At 38.6% G+C, this 21,198-nt stretch overlaps 1 protein-coding gene across 4 annotated transcripts in view; it reads left to right on the plus strand.

The window, feature by feature from the left end:
- PDE4D (phosphodiesterase 4D) overlaps window positions 1-21,198 on the plus strand; it is a 357,539-nt gene that overhangs the window by 238,507 nt on the left and 97,834 nt on the right. For all 4 annotated transcript variants that reach the window (XM_027878918.1, XM_027878920.1, XM_027878922.1 and 1 more), the window contains one exon: window positions 9,402-9,593. In XM_027878918.1, the coding sequence (XP_027734719.1) occupies window positions 9,402-9,593 (192 nt within the window). The remainder of the gene's footprint in view (window positions 1-9,401; window positions 9,594-21,198) is intronic.

The raw sequence follows: 21,198 nt of genomic DNA on the forward strand, positions 1-21,198 counted from the left end.
AGAGTTCTCATAGTTTTGGCTTTGAGTTTCTTCTATTGGGACTTTTCTGTCCACAACTCTTATTAATTTTCTGCAAGACACATTTTTTAAAGACATGTTTGCCTAAGGTCAGCTGTGCAAAAGACTTAATAATTATGAGCTGAGTGATGCTGAGGGTTGCAAGATCATCTTCTCGTGATGATCACACCTTCTGGCTCACTGCACCTCCTCCTAAGAAGAATATGGGCCTGTTAGAATGAGACCAGAGGGGAACCGTGAAGGTGATCAGAGGGCTGGAGCACTTCTACTGTAACGAAAGGCTGAGAGAACTGGGCTTATTCAGCCTGGAAAAGAGAAAGCCCTTAGGAGGGCTTTAGAAGGCTTAGGAGACCTTATAGCACCTTCCTGTACCTGAAGAGCACCTGCAAGAAGGCCGCAGAGAGACTTTTTACAAAGGGCAGGTAGTGACAGGCAAGAAGTAATGGCTTTAAGCTGAAGGAGAGTAGGTTTAGATTAGATGTGAGACAGAAGTTCTTTACTGTGAGGGTGGTGAGGCACTGGAACAGGTAGCCTAGAGAAGTTGTGGATGACCCATCCCTGGAATTGTTTAAGGCCAGGCTGGATGGGGCTTTGAGCATCCTGGTCTGGTGAAAGGTGTCTATGGCCACAGCAGGGGTGTTTGAATGAGATGATCTCTTTGGTCCCTTCCAACCCAAACCATTCTGTTATTCTATACTGTACTCTCTGGAACTGGAGGTTAACATGGGACAACCACAAATGCTTAGTCCTTCCACCTACTGCCTTGGGCATACTTTGCCAAAGATCTTTACCACTAAGCACAGTGTAAGTGTAATCTTATCCTCTGTGACCATACCAAGTTTTTATTGCCATTGGGGCTATATATGATGATGCTTCAGAAAGGTATGTTTGCCAGGAAGCTTCCTAATGCATATTAGTGTTAACCAAGAAGAATATTTATACCTTTTTTTTTCTGGATTTTTTGTGCTTTCATCAGTATTGTAGGGTATTGATTTAAATATTACAGGTCTGAGGAACTATCTCTTTTCCTACGTTGGCTTTGTAATACCAATAATTCATAAAGATTACATAAGCATTTGATCACTTTTGATAATGGCATCTGACTGAATTCACAGGAAGAGGAGGGTGAACTGTTTCAGTGTATTGGATTTTCCTTCTCTGGCACATTTGCTTCTCAACCATGTTCGTACATTCATTTCTAGACATTAGGTTTTCCTGAAGGAAAGGTGCTCAGCTAATATCTTATGAAGGCTGCATATTATTATGCTTGACAGATGGTATGCATTTTTTTTATAAATTGATAAATAAACATTTTTTTTTGTACTTTGAAACTTTTTATACTTTTATACCTTTAAAATAAGACAAAATTTATATCACTGTGAATTACAATAGATTAATGCTGTAAGTTCACACTCAGTGTGAGTTGGTTTTGTATCCCAGCATCCAAATACTGCTCAAGAAGTAGTACTGCAGAAAAAGAAGTATAGTTAGATCAGAACTCACCTTCAAGAGAAAAACAGTATTGTTTTCAAATTTCTTGAAGAAATTAGGTAAAGTGATTGTTTTAAAAAAGAGTTTGAAGGTGGTTCAATATTTATGACATCCAGAGGGACCTGGACAAGCTGGAGAAGTGGGCCTATGGGAATCTCACATGGTTCGACAAGACTGTTGCACCTGGATTGAGGCAACCCCTGCTATCAATACAAGCTGGGGGATGAACTGATGGAGAGCAGCCCTGCTGAGAAGGACTTGATGGTGCTGGTGGATGCGAGGCTGGACATGACACGGCAATGGGCACTGGCAGCCCAGAAAGCCAGTTGTGTCCTGAGCTGCATCAAAAGAAGCATGGGAAGCAGAGCAAGGAAAGTAATTCTGCCCCTCTACTCCACTCTGGTGAGATCCCATGTGGAGTGCTGCATCCAGCTCTGGGGTCTTCAAGAAGGACATTGACCTGTTGGAGCAAGTCCAAAGGAGGGCCACCAGTATGATTAGAGAGATGGAGCACCTCTCCTATGAGGAAAGGCTGAGAAAACTGTGATTGTTCAGCCTAGAAAAGAGAAGGCTTCAGGGTGACCTAATTGTGATCTCCTAGTACCTGAAAGGAAGTTAGAGGAAAGATGGGGCAAGGCTATTTACATGAGCATGTAGTGACAGGACAAGGGGGAATGTGTTCAAATTGAAAAATAGTAGGTTTAGATTAGATATTGGGAAAAAAATGTTTACTGTGAGGGTAGTGAGGCACTGGAAGGGGTTGCCCAGAGAAAGTGTGAATGCCCATCCCCGGAGATCACAGAATCATAGAATCATAGAATTATGGCATGATTTTAGTGAAGGATAACAGAGTGTAATCAAGTAATGATATTAATAAAGTGCAGAATCATCAGTCCAGATGAGACTGAACTCCTAGAAATGCATTTAACTAGTGCCCTCAGCAGTGGGAGATGGCAGGTGGCAGGGCTTAGTGGGTTGGTGGGATACACCCCTGGGTTTGCTCGCTACTCTTTCTCATGTCTGGATCAGCTCATTCTGTTTTTCAGCATTCTTTACCTCAGGTTACTCAAAATAGTTCTGGTTCTTCAATATTTTTTGTAGACCTCAGGCTGCCACAGATTTTACCAGAAGCATTGGAGAAAACAATTCATTTCTCGAAAAATGGCTTTTTGTTGTCTAAAAATACAGTTACTAGTTTAACTAGGATTATTAGATCAGAAAAACCCTACAAAGTGACTTAAATCTAGTATAAGCATGAAAAAATTACCACATTTCTAGGAAATTATTTTGCATTTAATTTCTCTTGTGTTTTTTGGTTTGAATTTTTATTACACTTCAATAAGACAACTATTTCAGCTTAAAGGAAACATCAAAACATCAAGTCCATGGGATAGGATCTGGAATCTGGCATTCTATCTGAACATCACATTAGTAGGGAGATGTTTGCTTACAATAGCCAAGTTTAGAGAATAAAAATTGCCAGGTGAGGGATGATACCCTCTCTGGGGAAAAAATAAAAGGAATCACAAAGGGAATCCCAATATGGCTGAGCGCAACAGGCAGTTTGATTTAATAGGTGCCTAAAAAAGGCTTTCATGCTGAATGGATACACTGCTGAGGCATAATTAAGAATAACGATGTGACATTATGGAAAGTACACTTTATTTGAGTAAAAGGAGACTGTTCAAAGGAAAAGTACCAAAGAAATGCAGTAGTTATCACAGGAGACTCCTTGCTTGGAAACTTTATAACAGAACATGAATCAGTTTGTTTTGAGTGACTGGCTGTGTTTCCTGAGATGCTTACTAGAAAATCATGAGACAGAAATAAATAGATAGGTGAAGCTCATTTGTTAACATGTTTGAATAGACTAATTTTTACAAACCTGTCTGCTTCATTGTATTTTTTTGTCCCACACATCTTCCATTTGTTTGTTATCTGGGCTTTTAATACTGAGCCTTGTAATATTATACTTAATTAATATTCAGCCTTCTACACTCAGATGTTTCCAAAAATAATTATGAAAGAGCAAAAGCTGAATTCTGCTGCTAAAAAAAAAAAAAAAATACATGGAATGTCACATTGTATTCTTTCCTTGGAATTTTGATACGTAAAATCTATCCACACCACTTCTAAACATGGAGTTAATCTTAGGGCTTGCTTTTTGAATCACTGAACTGGAAACTCAAAGCCACAAGCGGAAAGCAGGCTTGAATTCTACAGTGGTACATGAAAATTCAGATTTAGATCATATGTTCCTTTTAATATCATTTTGTTACAAATGGCTGGAAATATTTTCAAGTAATGGAAGGCAAAATTTTTGTTAACTATGCTACAAAGAAAAAAACATCAGCTCACATTTAAACAATTTTTTTCTTCAAATAGAGAGAGTTATATTATGTTCCTTATAAAATATGAGTATAAATATTTCTCTTTTTCTCCCCTTATTTTACTGAGGTTTTTAGTTTTTACTAGTCATGAGGGAAAAGACAGACAGGAAGGAGATATGGTGTCTTCTGTATCACTGAGTAGAGAAACATTTTGAAAGGTCCCAAGCATAGAACTAATGCAAAAAATAAACTTTAGACCTGCTATTCAATTATATAAATCCACTGATTTATTTTTATTTTTTTTCTTTTTTTCCTGCTGTTGCAGGTTAACCTACTCAACATCTCTAAAATCTACTGGGAACCTATGACAGGGTTGAGAAGTGACAATTTGTTTCTTTCTGATAAAGAAAATTTTAGATTTTCATCTTTCATCTATGAATAACTAGACCTGGGAAAAAAAGGGGACACCCAAGTCAACTGTTGGCTCAATTTAATGCTTAGTTTATTAATAAGCAATAAAAAGGCTCAAGTGAAGTCTTAAAGATCTACCAGATCTTAGAGACAGGCACGCTGTGACCTTTCTTTACAATCCTCCACATCCACAGTGCATGTGACCAGCTGCTTTTTTTAATTCCAAGCAATCCAAATAATAAATTCAGATTCTGCTTTTGAAGGCATCTTCCAATCCTTCCCTTTCTCCAGTTGCTACAGATGGCCTACCCTAGTGGTAGGTTCCAGCCCTGGGGCATAAGCGATCAATAACTTACCTTTTCCTCAGAACCATATAGTTTTATTACCTTGTTTTAACTCTAAATGAGATCCTGCCTAAAGGCAGTTGCTTCATGGCAGGTCTTCTGTGATAATTTCTGTGAATTACAGGTGCTATGCCAAATACAGCCATTCAGTGTGACATGGGGATTATGTTACCAGGAGAAAAACAGAACAGGACTTCTTGGAAGTAAGGTCATTGAGATGTGTGTAGGTCACATACACATGGCTGGAGAGATTGCTTGACTCTAGGACAATGAACTCCTTTGATGAGGGAAAAAATTTGCCCCTCTAGAACTTGCTTATTCCTCTAATATTTAAAGATGGCCTTAAAAGATAAGATGTCCTCAGAGGATCAGTTAATTTGGCTCTCCCTCCTTTCAGCTTTCAAGATAAGATGAAGGTGGTGAGACACTTAAAGGGAAATATCAGGAGTGCAATTCTTAAAAAGTCTAGTAAATTCTTAATTTTAGGGTGAAATTTATTTCCTTCTCTCTTTTACTATTGCTTACTTCTCTAGAAATAAAACCCACGCAAATCAAAAAAAAAACCAACAAAACAACAAACAAAATGTCTCAGGATTAGTGCTGAAGTCTCAGTAATAAGGAAGAACAACATGAAAATTTTCTGTGCAGCCTTACTTACAAAGTCTTGTGTATAGTCATTATGCCATTATTCCTTATGTAACGAAAAGCTATATTTTATACACAGGCCTCCCCATTTTTTTCTTTTAGCAACCTTGCAGAGAGTAGGAAAGCATTTTTTGAGCACTCAGAAGGAAGTCTACAGAGGATTTCTTTTAATGTGCAAAGAAGCAGTGCTTGTCGTTAACAGTGAAGCAGTGCTGGAGATCCAGGATCCAGAACATCTCCTGTCCTTGCCACAGAGTCCTACTATTGTCTGAAGCAAATCACTAATAATCTTCCTCACGTTTGCTTATGATGTTATTACTTCTCGTCCTATTGGGGGCACAGGGTAGGTCAGCTATGAAGTCACTCAAGACAGCTAACCACCTTTGTCCCCATTTCAGTACAGAGTTTGGATGACAGATGGTGGGCAAGATGTGCAAACATGGAAAAAAGGTCTGAATTTAATCTCATGTCATGTTTGTCATCATTGAATGCTGAATAAGGCAGGCTCTAAAGATACACAGTATCTACTTATCCCTAAAACATTTTGTCAAAGTGCAGATACAAAAGGTGTTCAATTATCACTGGCTTTTCATAGCTTCAGCATCCTCAGAGTTGCAGCAAAGGTCTTTGAACGTATAAAATTCTGTGATGTGTCCTGTGCTAAACGGTCCTGTCACTAAAGTCAGCTTCAGTTTGCATACGCTGTGCAAAGTGCCTGAAGCTGACTGAAGAGCAATGGTGGAAAATTCTGTCTTCAAATGGCCATTTTCTGCTTGTGGAATGAAAACAAAACAGTTCCCATGCTCTTTACTAACAACTTCCATGAAGATGTTGTTCAGTTTCTCTTTTCTTTCTGATTCACAGCATATTCTTGCTGTGCCTTAAAACTTGACAGGAGTGGAAAGATAAGTATGAAGCCACCACAACTGACTTTTTGCAATCACTGCCCGGGCAAATTAAAGAATCTATCCTATTTTGTATCTTAAACTTTTAATTTTTTTCAGTGTATGCCACAAGAAATAGCAAAGAAATGGTGTGAAAGTCTTTAATTCCCCATTCTGATTCTCTGTTCTTTTGTTGCAGTGTAATCAGCCGCACAGTTTCTTACAAATAAGACGTGATTCAGACAAAAAACCAATTTATTTGATTTTCAGTGTTGTAATACTTGTTTTGATTTAGAGTTCTACAAGCTTTTGTATCTGAAAGTGTTGGCAAAGACCCAAACAATACACTTAACTGCTTTAGCATTGTAGAAACTTCTTAATATAAACACGTTTCTGAAAAAAACAGTGTTATATTCACGTTCGCTTTTGACTGTAATACTGAACTTTTTTCTTCATACATATTTTCATAAAAGACTTTTTCTTTGGACAACATGAAGCAACTCCAGCTGATACATTTTGGATCCTGTTTGTTACTTTTGACAGCCATCTAGTGGACACCACACAGTGCAACAGAACAAAACTTCTATCACAACAGCAATGTCTGTGTGGTTATCTGGTGGTGCAAACTGCAGGGCCTCTCCCAGCTGGTGAAACTGCAGTTCTGGTTAATAGATTTCTAAATTTTAAAAATTCACTATTTTATAATCTGTCAGTGAAATCATTTGTAGAAGTGTGCCTTAGTTTCTGACTGAAGAAATGACTAGAAATATCATACTGGCATCATATCCACAAAAAGTGGGTGAAGAAAATAAAATAAATATGAAAAGTGAACCATATATTCCCCTAATACATTTAAATACTTCTGAACCAGTTGAATATTTAAGTCCACTGTTAGAAAAGTTTAGTAGTTACTCCTTATTCAAAGTTTTCCTGGTGTGAGACAGCCTTCCATTTATCTTCACTTATTTCTATCCACCTTTTAACTTTTGCTTTAGAGCTCTCAGACAAGCTTATATATATATTTGAAATTATGTTGCCATTGGAGAAATTAGTCTTATTGAGCACAGGAGTAAACAGTCATCTTCTGTTTTGCCTAAAATTGCAGCAATGAATCTGCCCTCAATAGAACAACAAAAATAGAAAACTGTATTCTTTAGGAATCTGTGTGTTGTTCCAGCAGCTTAAAGAGAAAAAAAATTTAGTCAGGCAATGAGATAGAAATGTTAGGAAATTTGGATATAATGAGCCAAACCCTTCATTAGTATTGTGATTATTTTGTGCTCCTGGAATATTTAGGAATTCAAACTCAAAAGATATTGATTGAGAGTAATAGTAGTCATACTAGTAACAATGGTAATATGGCTATGAATTTATGACAATACAAGCTGCAAATGACAGTTTACAGTAGCAGTCATGCTATCTGGACCTTTCCAAAACATTTTTGAATACTTTTTTGAGCAGATCTCACAGTGATCACAAAGATGCAACAAATAGGGAAAATGAAAGGCAAAGAGGAGCTTTGCACAGTTCAAGATCATCTAGCAGGATGGTGACAGAACTCTGATGTCTCATGGTTTAATCTTAGTTTGAGATTGGTAAAGTATAGCATATTTAAGCAAACAGAAAAAATTACATAAGCAAATTAAATCAAATTTTGGAAGAAGTGTATGTGTTCTGATTTACAGACAGTGAATTGTTCTAAAAACTATAGTGAAAAAAGAATTAAATTACTACAATTTCTTGACATTTTTTAATACTGTTTTCTGTATTTTTTTTAAAAAAAGGGACACATTGCCAGGCAATGTGCATCTGTGTCAAAACAGGCAATATATGTTTCTTTGACCAGTTCATTTAACAAAGGTGAAGCAGGCCACAGGAATGTTGTAATTTCAGTAAAGCACTGAAGTGACAACTTCATTGAAACCTCAAGTAAATGGCACATAAAACAAGCTAGTGCAGAGTGCAGTGTGTACCTTCTGTGACACCTGCACTAGGCTGAAGCCTAATTGGCAACTGACCTGTACTGCATCTTTTCTCTTCTGCTGTCATGAGATATAACTCAATACCAGTGGGTGTTCTTCAAATGAGTTTCAAATTGAGTACTTTATAGGGGTTCAATACAAATACATGTTATGGTTCTAACACTTATCCATGTTTAAAAAATCATGTGAAAGATCCTCTGTTCATCCCTCATTCTTAAATGCTTTAACAGTACTAAGTTCCCAATAGTATGGCAAATGAGCCTAGAGACCTATTCTTGCTAATCCACGCATTTGTAACCTCTGAGATTATATACCACAACACATTAAGTCTAAAAATAAATCCACATGCTCCAAGAAGACTCCATATAGTACCAAATGCAGTTGTTGGGCTGCCAAGCATCACAGGTTGCCATAAGCACATCCTCTCAGCACCACCCACTCTGTGCCAGTGTCTAATTGTTTGCAGACTCCTGTTCAAGGTCTTTCCACTGACTTTGAAAACCCTTTGTGGAAATATCACAGTCTGTGTGAAACAGCATCTACTCTCTTTCTCTCCCCTCACCCTTCAGCTTCTCGTGACAATCATGTTCCCTAGGAAAGATAAGCCAATCTTCATACCAAATACAACCACCAGAAGTGGTGGATCTAAACTGTGTCATTCAAAAACATGAGTAGCTACAGAACTTGTGCTGTCAGTGAACAAAGAACTAATTGCTTCAGTCTGGTTGTAAAATAGAAAATCTAATGCAGTGAGATGTGCTAAGCACACACATAATGCCTTAAAGCTACCCCAGCACTTTGTTTATTGGGATAGGAAAAAGTACGTTCTTGAAATATTTTTGTAGTAATAAAATATTGCAGTTGGGTACTTGATAACAAAAGAACCCTCAACTGCCTTAACAATGGTAGACATGATAATGAGGGTCCAGCTTAGGAGAAACAGGGCCAGAAGAAAAGAACAATGAAACATCATTTTTCCTCCAGTATAGAGCTCATGGATACTCTATATGCAGAGGAGCATAAAGCTTCCTCTACCCTAATAGTGGGGCTTTTCCTCTACCAAATTTCTTTTCCTTCAGACTTCTTTGTTTTGTTTATCAGTAATTTTAAAGTGTCTCTCTTGTATGCCTTGTGTTTTTGCTCAGCAGTGGGTATGACCAGGTCTTTATTTCCCCTTTAATCTTTATTTTTTTGCTATAAAGAAGCAGTAAGTTATGCTACTTTTGTCAGACAAGTGTTTATTAATTTCAGAATTCTTAGATCAGTGGAATAAATATTCTTCTCTTCTTTTTGTAGTTTCGATGTAGACAATGGTACATCGTCGGGAAGAAGCCCCTTGGATCCTATGACAAGCCCTGGATCAGGGCTAATTCTTCAGGCAAATTTTGTCCACAGTCAACGCAGGGAGTCTTTCCTTTACCGGTCAGACAGTGATTATGACCTGTCTCCCAAGTCCATGTCCAGGAACTCTTCCATTGCCAGTGATATGTAAGTACATCATAAAATACATCTAGTCTGTAATTTGTCCACTGTCTTAAGATTTTTCTAGCCACAAGAAATTTTTTTTTTTGAAAATCAGAGACAGAAATCACTTACGATACTGATGTAATGGAAAATCGTTTGCCTATTTCTTTAATGAAGATTATACTTTTTTCTGCAGCTTTCTGAAGGTAAGGATATCATGACTTGACATGTTTATGCACTCTATTATTTTTGACAGAATAATGAAGACAGTCAATACAGGTGTATGAAAACGCTAAGGAAGGCTTCCATTTTCTGGATATTAAGATATTTTCAACTATACAAATTCAATCTTTGCTTCTTCATATTCTTAAGAAATAGATTCCATTTATTTGTACCAGCGACTTACTACCTGGCAGAAAATAACTTCAAGAGAGACAAAAATTATTTCAAATACCCTTTTAACTAAAAGGCAACATTTTAACAGAAGACCTTCGAGAAGTTATGCTACTCTCTCTCACTGTTCTTCTATGACCTGTGTATTTTCTGCTAGAGTGATACTTTTCAAATATGTGTAAACCCCAGGTTGTATATGTAGGAAGTCAGCTGCAAATCTCTGCTTATTTGTAAGACAGTAAAAACATTCTAGTCACTTCTAAGTAGGAGAAATCAATAACTCTTTTTTGTTGTTGTTGTTCATTTCTTTGCCTTATCTGCTCAAATTTCATGCCAAGTAGGTGTTTATGGTTCAAGTATGTATCACTAAAGTAAAGGCTTGTAAGAATCCTGTAGTGAATGAGGAAGGCTAAAGCATTAAAAAGCATTAAAAATCCAACATTAATATAAATGGTGGTTTTTAATTAAGCAAAACTCAATCAGTATCCTCTTTAAAAAAATAAGACTAGGCACAAGAAAGGAAAAGGATTTTCAAAATAATTAGTGAAATTACATCTGATATTTAACTTGCCATTAGTATAAATGAACACTCCTATTTTTAGCGTTTTTAGAACTGTTGTTAGTTCATTTAATTGTAGCTCTTTTTCTACATAGAGTGTTAAGGTAAGAAAAAATCTTGCCTTTATAGAGAGATAATGTAAGGTACTTTTCTCAGTTAAGCCCTGTAGCTTACTCAGTAAGTTTCGTGCCCAGTGTGACCAATTGTGGTTTAGACAAAATGGGTAAGAACAAGACCAATTCATCTTGCTTTCTTATAAGGAAAAATGCTTTTTTCTTGGAAATAATGCCCCCCTTTCAGCAAATCCTCCTCTGATAGATAACCTTTATTTTACATAGAGAAGGGTCAAGCTTTTAGTGTGACACCTGTGCCAGGATACATTTGTAAAGATTTCCACATTCAGGAGGGCAGTCCAGGTCACTGCGTTGCTTAGATGAGTCATTTCAATGAAGAATTCAATTAGTGCTCCATCCTTGAACTCATGATCCACTTCATTTCCTAGAATTTTGGGTAATATTTCAGCACATAGCAGTAAATTGGATAAACAATTGAATTACTGAAACACCGAGCACATTTTTTCCTTTTTTTCCTGTCAAAACTTCCTTTCAAAACTTTCTTAAAACACATCTACTGATAAAATCTATTGAACCTCACATCTTGATAGATTTTCACAGTCTCCTGTCACAGTTGAGCTGTTGTATAAAGAAGATAAATATTCCTGCCACTGTTTACTATGGGAACACATAACAAAATGTAAAAGGCAAAGTGTTTTAAGTATGGAATATTAATCATATGTCAGTAAGCCTAGGTGTAATAAGCTTGGCTGTATCGCAGAAATGAAGTGAAAGAAAGCCAAGGAATGAAAGAGGGGAAAGCTTAAAAAGATGAAATAGGGAAAAAAATAAAAATTACAGAGGTCTTTATATATGGATTTAACAAGAAACTAGATGTGCTCAAGAAAAGGAAACCCAGTGAAAATTATTAAAATAGAGAAACAACTCTGGCTCAGGACATTGCTAAATGAGATGGAGGATGGAAGAGTTGTCAAGGGAAGTATCACACAATTTTTAGGTTATGCATGCTTAAATATTGCATGTTTCCTAAGCATGAGAAAAATATATTGCAAAATATGCACATCGTTCAAGTAATATAGGTGGATTAATTGTACATAACAATTTAATCTAGATCCCCTAATTTTTCACTACTTGAGCTACCAACCTCAATATTTCAAAAGACATGCATCTTGTATTTGCAGGTAATAGAACATAAAGAATTCTACATTTCTGTTACTCTCAAATACTGTGCTTACAGCAATACATTTCAGTCAGTAGCAACAAAAACAAAAATATCAAGATTTTAGTCAAATATGGAAAGTCATGATAAGACAGCCAGTGGATGGCAGTGCTAAAGTGCTCAGCACTGTCATTCATCATTCTGTCATTATTTATGATGTGCACAGCTCCAGCCAAGGAAGAGAACACAGTTGTGCTCAGTTGTTTGCAAACACAAAATGAAAAGATCGGCTCTACTACAAACAACTTGAAGTCAAAGCGTAAGATGACTAATACAATCAGATGATTATCCCCAGAAGAAAGTACGATGTGAGTCATTATGCCCAAAGTAGTAAACCTCACAGGGCAAGCAAAGAGGATTTCATTAAGGTAGTTGAGGTGAAAAGAAACAAGGTCAGAGAAGAAAGAGAGAAAGTTTCTTAAAATCAGAGAGACTAAAGTATATTTTGAAGTGAGGAGCTGGATAGGCTATGGAAAAGAATAAAAGGATGAGTGCAAGGCTGCTCTGATGAGAGAAGGTTAGGGGACAAATGTGGGTGCAGTTAGAGAGGTAGACAAAACTTCCTGTATAAGAAAGGAAAATAAAATAAAATGGAGTGGGAGTCAGTAACATATTCTTTCAATTATCCCTTGGAAGAAATAGTATGGTCCTTGAGAAGAATAAAAGCAGGACATGGAGATGACATGAGGAGATTAGAAAAAGCTGTTCAAGGCTGTGAACTGGAGATGCAAGTGGTCTACACAGGAAGATGCAAGGACCAAGGCAGAAGAGCACAGATGTGTTGTGAAGCCTTGCTGTGGGATTTTAGGCAGAGAGATGAGGATGTGCAAGAGAATAAGTAACTGAGCAAGGCAGTAAGGGGTATTGAGCCAATATGAGAAATTATATAACAGGATCTATGACGGGAGATGGGGCATGGGGAGGGTAGGGGGTGCAGAATGGAGGATGGGAAAGAAACAAACAAGTCCCCAACAGTAGTATTGCAACACAGAGGAAAAAGAGAACCTAGGTGAAAGATAAGCAAAATGATCAGTGTTGTAGTGGAAGAATTGCCAGGTTTATATTTGAAGACATCAGTAAAGCAGAGAGCTTTGCAGATGTCTTGCTGAGGTGGCCTGATTACTTAATACTGACCTATTTGAACTGCTGTGGCTACCAGAATTTGCAAAGGCAGGCAAAAGCAGAAGTGGTAATATATATATATATAAAATTCCCTTCTTACTAAGTGATCACTGCCCTGGTTAATGGAGCAAGAGATCAAATCAGTAGAGAATTTTCATTTTAGCAAAACCCAGGTCTCTAGCCAGGTTAAAAATTGATTTCCTAGGAAAAAAGCTAACAAGCAGTCAACTGGCTGCACCACAGCCCATGTTTTACTGCCACTCTAAAGGATGAAAACATGTAACCCCCCACCATGATCCTGAAGAAGCATAATAGAGAGTAGCAGACTAGACCAGAGCACCAAGACGTTCTCAGTAGACAAGTCTGTCTGAGCTCCAATATATCTTCTGAGTGTACCTCCCTTAAATTTATTCTTCTCCCATTTCCACAAGGTCATAGAACATAGCTCAGATGCAACATTCTGATCCTCTCAGAACTTGGGCAACTGAACCTCACTCACTAAAAAAGTAATTGGTATGGGGAGTTTTTCTCATTGTTTGAATCACAGGATCATAGAATAGAATAGAATCAACCATGTTGGAAAAGACCTCCAAGATCATCCAGTCCAACCCTTGATCCAACACTGCCATAGTTACTAGACCATGGCACTAAGTGCCACATCCAGTCTCATCTTAAAAACCTCCAGGGACAGAGAATCCACCACCTCTCTGGACAGCCCATTCCAATGTCTGGGCAGCCTATTCCACTTCTGTTAAAAATTTCTTCCCAATATCCAATCTAAACTTCCCTTGGCAGAGCTTAAGATCGTGCCCTTTTGTCCTACTGTTGTTTACCTGGAAGAAGAGACCGAGGCCCACCTGGCTACAACCTCCTTTCAGGGAGTTGTAGAGAGTGATGAAGTCTCCCCTGAGCCTTCTCTTCTCCAGGCTAAACAACTCCAGCTATCTCAGCCTTTCCTCACAGGACTTGTGTTCAAGTCCCTTCACCAGCATCGTTGTTCTTCTCTGGACCTGCTCCAGCACCTCAATATCCTTCCTGAACTGAGGGGCCCAGAACTGGACACAGCACTCAAGGTGTGGCCTCACCAGAGCTGAGTACAGGGAAAGAATCACTTCCCTGCTCCTGCTGGTCACACTGTTCCTGATCCAGGCCAGGATGCCATTGGCCTTCTTGGCCACCTGGGCACGCTGCTGGCTCATGTTCAGCCTCCAGTCAATCCAAACTCCCAGGTCCCTTTCTGCCTGGCTGCTCTCCAGCCACTCTGTGCCCAGCCTGTAGCGCTGCAGGGAGTTGTTGTGCAGGACCCGGCACTTGGCCACGTTGAACTTCATCCATTGGAATCAGCCCATCTCTCCAGTCTATCCAGGTCCCTCTGCAGAGCCCTCCTGCCTTCCAGCAGATCAACACTCCCCCCCACTTTGGTATCATCTGTGAATTTGCTAATGGTGCACTCAATCCCCTCATCCAGATCATCAGTAAAGATATTAAACAGAGCTGGGCCCAACATTGATCCTGGGGGACACCACTGGTGATCGGCTGCCAGCTGGATGCGCACCATTCACCACCGCTCTTTCGCAGAAAGTGCACCTGTGTCATAAGTCTGAAAAGAGATGTTGGAATTTTTTCCCAGTGTCCACACCCTTTCCCTTCCGTCTGTTTCTTCCCTGGGAGACACGGAGTGAAGCTACATGCACTGGGCAGCACGGGAGCAGGGGAAGGGTGAACTCTCTTGGGAATCGCGGTTGCCATGGGGATGGATGGAGAGTCTTTGTTCGAGGGTTTTTGGGTTTGGTCCGCAGACCAGACAGAGCGGGAAGCCCAGTTTTGTCCGCCTCCTTTTCTTTTCCTGAGAAGAAGTTTTTTTTCCCCATGGGATACATTGCGGAGAATGACTGAGAGAGAGACTGACCCATCTCAGAGCAAGGTGTTCTGCTTTTGGGACTGACTGCCTGTGGGAAAAAGGACTCCTTCATCTCTAGTTGTGAAGCCATTGGCTGCTGGCTGGTGCGGGCACACGTGGCTGCAAGCAGCTGTTGAACTGCCAGGGCAGTCCTGCCTTCCCCACTCCTTTCCGCCCCCCTCCCCCCGCCTTGCCCTGGGTTACTGCAGGTTTGTCCTCCGCCACCTGGGGAATTGGGACTTTGTTTTTGTTTCTTCTGAGAGTTTTTGATTGTACCATTTGTTGTTTATTAAGATTTTGTTAATAAAAAGCTGTTCTTTTCCACCTGAAGTTTCTGAATTTCTAAGCTGTAATCTTGTTAAACTAAAACAACCTGTCCAAGCCTCAGGCTGCCAGCTTTTTCAGGAGTGTGCTATGGGAGATGGCTCATCACTTAGAGAAGCTCATTACTGTTTTCTTGATCACCTTATCACTTAGCTCTAACTAGTATTTGCTGATTTCACAGAAATTTGCTGATTTCTATTAACGCTTGCTTCCATCTTCTAAAGGCACAGAACTCAGCCAAGGAACACTGGGGAACTGCAGGGTCATTGGTTAGGTGATCTGCTAAATGGTCACCAGCACACCCATTACCTAAACTGTAAAAACTAATGCTATTTTGCCTCAGTAATTTCTGTAGATAGTAGCATGGAGTTTATTCTAGGACTTTTCCCCTGTAATTACAGTTAAAGAAGATATATTTTCGCATCCAAAATAGGAAGGCAAAGTACAAGTGATACAGCTTATTCTTCTGTTTCTGAGCCAGGAAGGCCTGGTTTTATTAATAAAATGTTGTATGAATCTAAAGTTATAGAGGAAAAAACCCATCTTTTTCCTGAAAGGTACTGGCAAAGACTCTGGGAAAACAGACAAGACTTGCAGTTACTGAGGAGCGTAATTGCACTTGTTAACCCAGTTTAACAAATTAGAAATAATTGTCTTTCTTTCCAGATAAATTGCTGATGAAATTCCTTATGATATATCATATTCTTTTCTAGGAATCTCTGATACTACTATATCATGGATATTACTGGCTTAAAAGAGACAGTTAAACTTCAAAGTCTAGCCCCCTTAAAAAATATCTTAATGCATATTTCATGTGTGGTTCAGTTTAGAAAAAAAAGATAGTGAAATAAATACATTAAATTGCCTGAGAGACATTTGTTCAAGGAAAGAAATGTACTTACATGACTTAAGAAAAATAGGCAAATATTTTGCTTCATTGAGTTTTGTTTTTTTGCTCTTAAAATTCTTAAATTAAGTTCTGGGTTGCAGCCTAAATTAACCTAAGTGATTTGTAAGCCACTTATAATCCTTTTTTGAGCTATACACAAAACCAATATGGAAATAAAAAGATGACTGTGTTTTTACTAGTTGTTTGGTGCATTTTACAAATGGAATCCAAAATAATGAAGTGAATTTAGAACCCAGCTTCCTTAAAATTAAGTAATAGATTTGTGTTAACTTCATTTGTTGATTAGGAAATCAGTTATTTTGTAAAATAAAAGAAGTATTTTTGCATCAAGAAGGCTTCTTTTCATTAGCTTTTTAATTCAGGAGAGAATTTTGTTGATAAAATTCAAATTCAGTTTATTTACGTTCAGATAATGCAGAATCATTATTGGATTTCTGTCTGAGTGCTAAAACCTTTTAACTGCAACCTTATAAACAGGACTCTCAGTTGTTAACTTACCACTTACCCTTTAAAGGCTTTTAAGCTGCTAGGTTGCCCCCTGCACTCCCCTGTTCTGGAAATGGATGTTTGGATGAAAACGTTAAGTTACTACTCCTGTGCTAAACAAATCAGACTGAATTCCTAAATCTCTTCAGTCAAAGGTGCCATGTTATTAAAAACATGGTACAAAAAAAAAATTCTTAGCTGGTATTTCAGCTCCATCACACCCCCTCTGTTCCCTGGGCTTGCAAAACTGATCTGCAGTAGAGGGGAGGTAGGATTTGTGCATTTTGTGTGCCTGCAGTACTGAAGGATGGGAACAGTGTGGAGAAAGAGAACTTCGTAAAAAGGAATTTGAATGTTATGGGGGGATCCCTCTTAGACTGTTTTACAAGCTCAGTGATTGCTCATTCACAGGTCAAATTTATTTCACAACCCAGAAGAACATCAGTTGGCATTTCACCCCTCAGGGCACAAACAGTACTCTGTATTCTTTCAATGGTACTAATGCTGTGTGTTAGCTGTAGAGTTCATTCCCTGAAAATGGACAGTCTGAAATTCTGGTGCTTTTGCCTTGCTTTTCTTGAAGTCTTGTTTCTTCTTATATATGTCCATTTAGAGACCTTTGAATTTAGTTATGAGATCATTTTTATCTAAACCTTGAAGTTAAGACTATCTTTCTGTGGCTGGCTGATAGCAAGCTTGCTCAGGCTGGGTAGTTGCATTGCATAGGTGCTGTTCTCAGCAGCTCTGCTCTCATGTGTTTTAATGAGGAAATCTTTTAGCCTTATCAGTAGGAGGTTCACATGGAAAGTGTTCAGTTTTAAACACTTTGGCTTGTAGAGCAGGGACAAGCAAGCAACCAAATGCTTAAAAAGCATTTTACTTTCATTTGCAACAAACTAAGAGTTTATATGTGTCAGTTAATGTAATCAAAACTGATAAATAGTAATTCATCGAGTGGCAGTAACTTGATTGCTTTCAGTTATGTGTGTACATCACTCACTAATTTTTTCTAATCCAAGCAGAAAACAAAACTACCCTTTGGTCACTTCAGTCTTCAGTCAAAGGTCGCATGTTATTAAAAACATGGTATTAAAACCAGTTCTTAGCTGGTATTTCAGCTACATCACAACACCACTATTCTCTAGGCTTTTTCCAGTCTTGCTTATAGCTAAATGATGATTTTGGTTGTATGAGCAGTCCAACAATGGCAGTGCTGAATTGGCCTGAACTATTCTGAATCAGTTCAGCATTTTTCTGATTCAAAGTCCTACATTCTCTGGCTTAATCCAGCCCCTCCTTCAACACACAAACCAAAGCCCCACACTGATAGCTTCTTTTCCCTTACCACGGCTTCAGTGACTCCCAGGCAGACTACCTTCTGATTTCAGTGGGAAGACCACCTACACCAGTGAGACACTTTGGCAAGCCCATGCTCTGTTTCTCTTCAGGACTGAGTAATTCCATCAGACTTAATAGAGACCAGTTGCTTAGAGCTGTCCACCATTCTCCCATAATCTAAATGGCTTGCCATATTATGATAGTATTAAAGCATTGAATCTTGGTGGGTGGCTGAAGCAATAAGATACAGATGATTTCTTGAGCTATCTGTGTTTCCATATCTTGCACATAATGCTGACACCCTTCTATGATGGCCCACTGTATCTCTGTTGACATTGATTACCTCAGGCAGACCACACAAGTTGGATGTGTGAATGCAGTCTCTTTGGAGAAGGTTTAAGCTTCCTGATCAAAGCAAATGGGTCTGACATAAGAGGTCTTGATGGTCCTCAAACTCTTCCAAAGGTACTGGGAGTTTCATGGGACATGGAAGAAGCCTAGCAGTTTTCCTACAGCTTATTATACAGAAAATAGTAATACTTCCCATTTTTTGAGTTAGTCAGATAATTGTGATTCCAGCTTATCCACCAATCCTGAATGAAGCTTCTGGATTTGATGGGTCACAGAAACTTAGTTAGTTGCCCTTGTCAGCCAGCAAAATGTTTGTTTTCTAGTCTGCTCAAAAGGCAGTGTGAAAGGATGCTGTGGCTACACAGTAAGGACCATAGGTAACTAGATATTACTTCCTGATAGTCCCTGGATGAAATCTCAAAATACTGATTTAGAATTGGTAGTGCTGTTCCTTTCCAGTTCCTTAGATTGTAACGATAATTTTTTTTTCCAAGTCTTGAGAGAGCTTCTCACCTAGGGTGCTAATTCAGTTCAGCTTGAAGATTGCAGTTTGGGTAACCTAACGCTGATGACTTCAATGGAGCAGTTTCCAAGTATTCAAAGGCTTCTTCACTAAAAAGGTGACATGAAACATTAAATTACTTTCTTGTATAAAATATAATTGTATCTAGAAAGCTGCAGGTATGTTAGTACCTAGCATATCTTGGTTGGTATTAGGCATATGTAACAACCCACATTTGTTTTGAGTTGTCTTTTGGATCTCTGATCATAAGGTAGCCAAGTATTGTTTTCTTCATCAACATGTCTTAGTGGAGTAATTTGATTTGTGCTCCCTGTGAAGTTAATCAGGGTCTTTGGAAATACTTACATCTGAAGTTTTTGCTAGTGAGATTTATAGTGGAGAAATGTTTTTTCTCTTTGGTATGTCTTTCTAAGTCTAACTTTCTTAGGTAGTTAGTCCAAGGAGAACCGCTATAACCAGCTTTCTCTTGGCTCCAATAATGGTCTTCTCAGGGACTGTGGCTTTTCTGAGTCAGTCCTCTTCCATCTGGTTAAGCTCAATTAAATTTAGTATATCGAACTCCCAATATTACAGCAATACTTTTTACTAATTAGGGCAAGCTGTGCTGTTGAATTAGACAGAAGTGTCAGGAGGACATAACTGCACAGTGTTATAGAAAATTGTGGTGTTCCGGAACACTCGGATGGTAGTTGATGAGAGTCTGCTTCATTCAGGGTCTAATTTCTGTATACTATGAGAAAGAACAAGTGGTTTCAAGCAGCTCTTGGTAACAATCCTGTAAGAGACTTGTTCCCAGAAATAAAGAAATGGTCTGGGAAAAACAACCCCCTTCTCTTTAGTTCATGGTTCCAACAACAATTTTAATTGCTTGCTCTGTCATCCATAAATCCCAGCCTTCCTACGGTGGTGTAGTCTCTAGCCCCTGCCTTAAATGCCTGATCATCCCCCAAATAGAGCTTAGCCTTTCAAAGAAATACAATTCACTAAAAAGCCACTGGCTTTCTGGGAAAAGCTGTAACCCAGTTTCCACCACATCTCATAATGTGGGCACAATATTGAGAGCTGCCACTTATGCCCATCCAGCCTTGGCTTTTGGAGCCAGGCCTAGGCTATCTCATATTAGAGCTAGAAAATTGTTTTTGAAGTCTTTAAAGATAGAAATGACATGAGTTCAGCATTATTCCTGTAGAGTATGCTGACTTGAAACACTCTGATTTCTGATTCCACAAATCCAGCCCATTTGGATTCTCCAAATGCAGACTATAATGAAGTTCAAGCTGCATGGAGCAGCCAGCAACCCCTCCTGCTCACTGTCCTTAAAGCATGGCTTCTGATGACTAGTACCATTACATGATGTTTCCCCACTGCTCTATCAGGGTGCAATCTAGAATCAGCTTTCATTGCTGCTAAAATCTGAATCTAAGTAATGTGAATATTTCAGCATAGCTAGTTCATGTTTTGTGTGTGTGTATTTGGCTTCATCTATAAAAAAAAAATAAAATTAAAAATGCCCAAATACAATTCTGTAAAAATGGAATAAATTCTTGTGACATGAACTTGCTCTCACAGTTCTTGGTGCAGAGCATAATGCAAGGATTCCAAACAGCCACCATCCCCTTGGGCATTTCAAACTCAGTAGGCAGCTTTATTCTCTCAAGTAGTCTATGTCCCAAGTCTGTAGCCAGAGGATCCAACATAGAGGGTGCCAGCTGGATTTAAAGTCCGCCTGGCATCCTCAGCCATTATTTATCCTGGGGAGATAAGTGAGTTTTTCATTCAAATGGAGGACTATGGCAAACCAGTAAGATCATACTTTAAACTGTACAAAGCATCAAGATTCTTTCTACTAGTATTACAATTTATGCTGTAAAATTTCTATCAAGATTAACCAGGAATTTATAGTAACTTTATTTTGTTCATGAGAACTTTATGTGTCAAACTGGTGCACTGCCCCCCCCCCCACCATTTAAATGAGACAGAACTCTTATCTTGTTTATCTCCCAAATTCAATATTTGTCCTCAAGATCACTCAGCTGGTATTCTTTACATTTATGCAGAAAGTCTCTTAATCTATGTTTACTAATAGCCTTTACAAAGGCAAACCCTGAGGATCTTTCTTAATGAAGCTCCACACTGGCAAGTGCAGACTCACACTCCTTGTGGTCTGTAGTGTCTGGGACTCACTTCTCCTTCATGGGTATCTTGAGTTTTTTCTGACCACATTAAAAAAAACACTCTTTCTTTCTTAACTGTATCCTGACAGGTCTGCAGAATTTCTCTCTGGTTACTACTCTTATTAGATCTTACATGAAATTATCCCAGCTTAATTACAAAATAAAAGTTATGTGGTCACCCTGTCTACCTTTGTGTTGATCTTCCTACCTGCTTCTCTCTCTGTCCGTGCATGCATCTGGAACTTCCTTATTAGTG

Source organism: Empidonax traillii, unplaced genomic scaffold (genome assembly GCF_003031625.1).
Source record: "Empidonax traillii isolate 1590-97213 ecotype Southwest subspecies unplaced genomic scaffold, ASM303162v1 scaffold47:size1546949, whole genome shotgun sequence".
Lineage (NCBI taxonomy): Eukaryota > Metazoa > Chordata > Aves > Passeriformes > Tyrannidae > Empidonax > Empidonax traillii.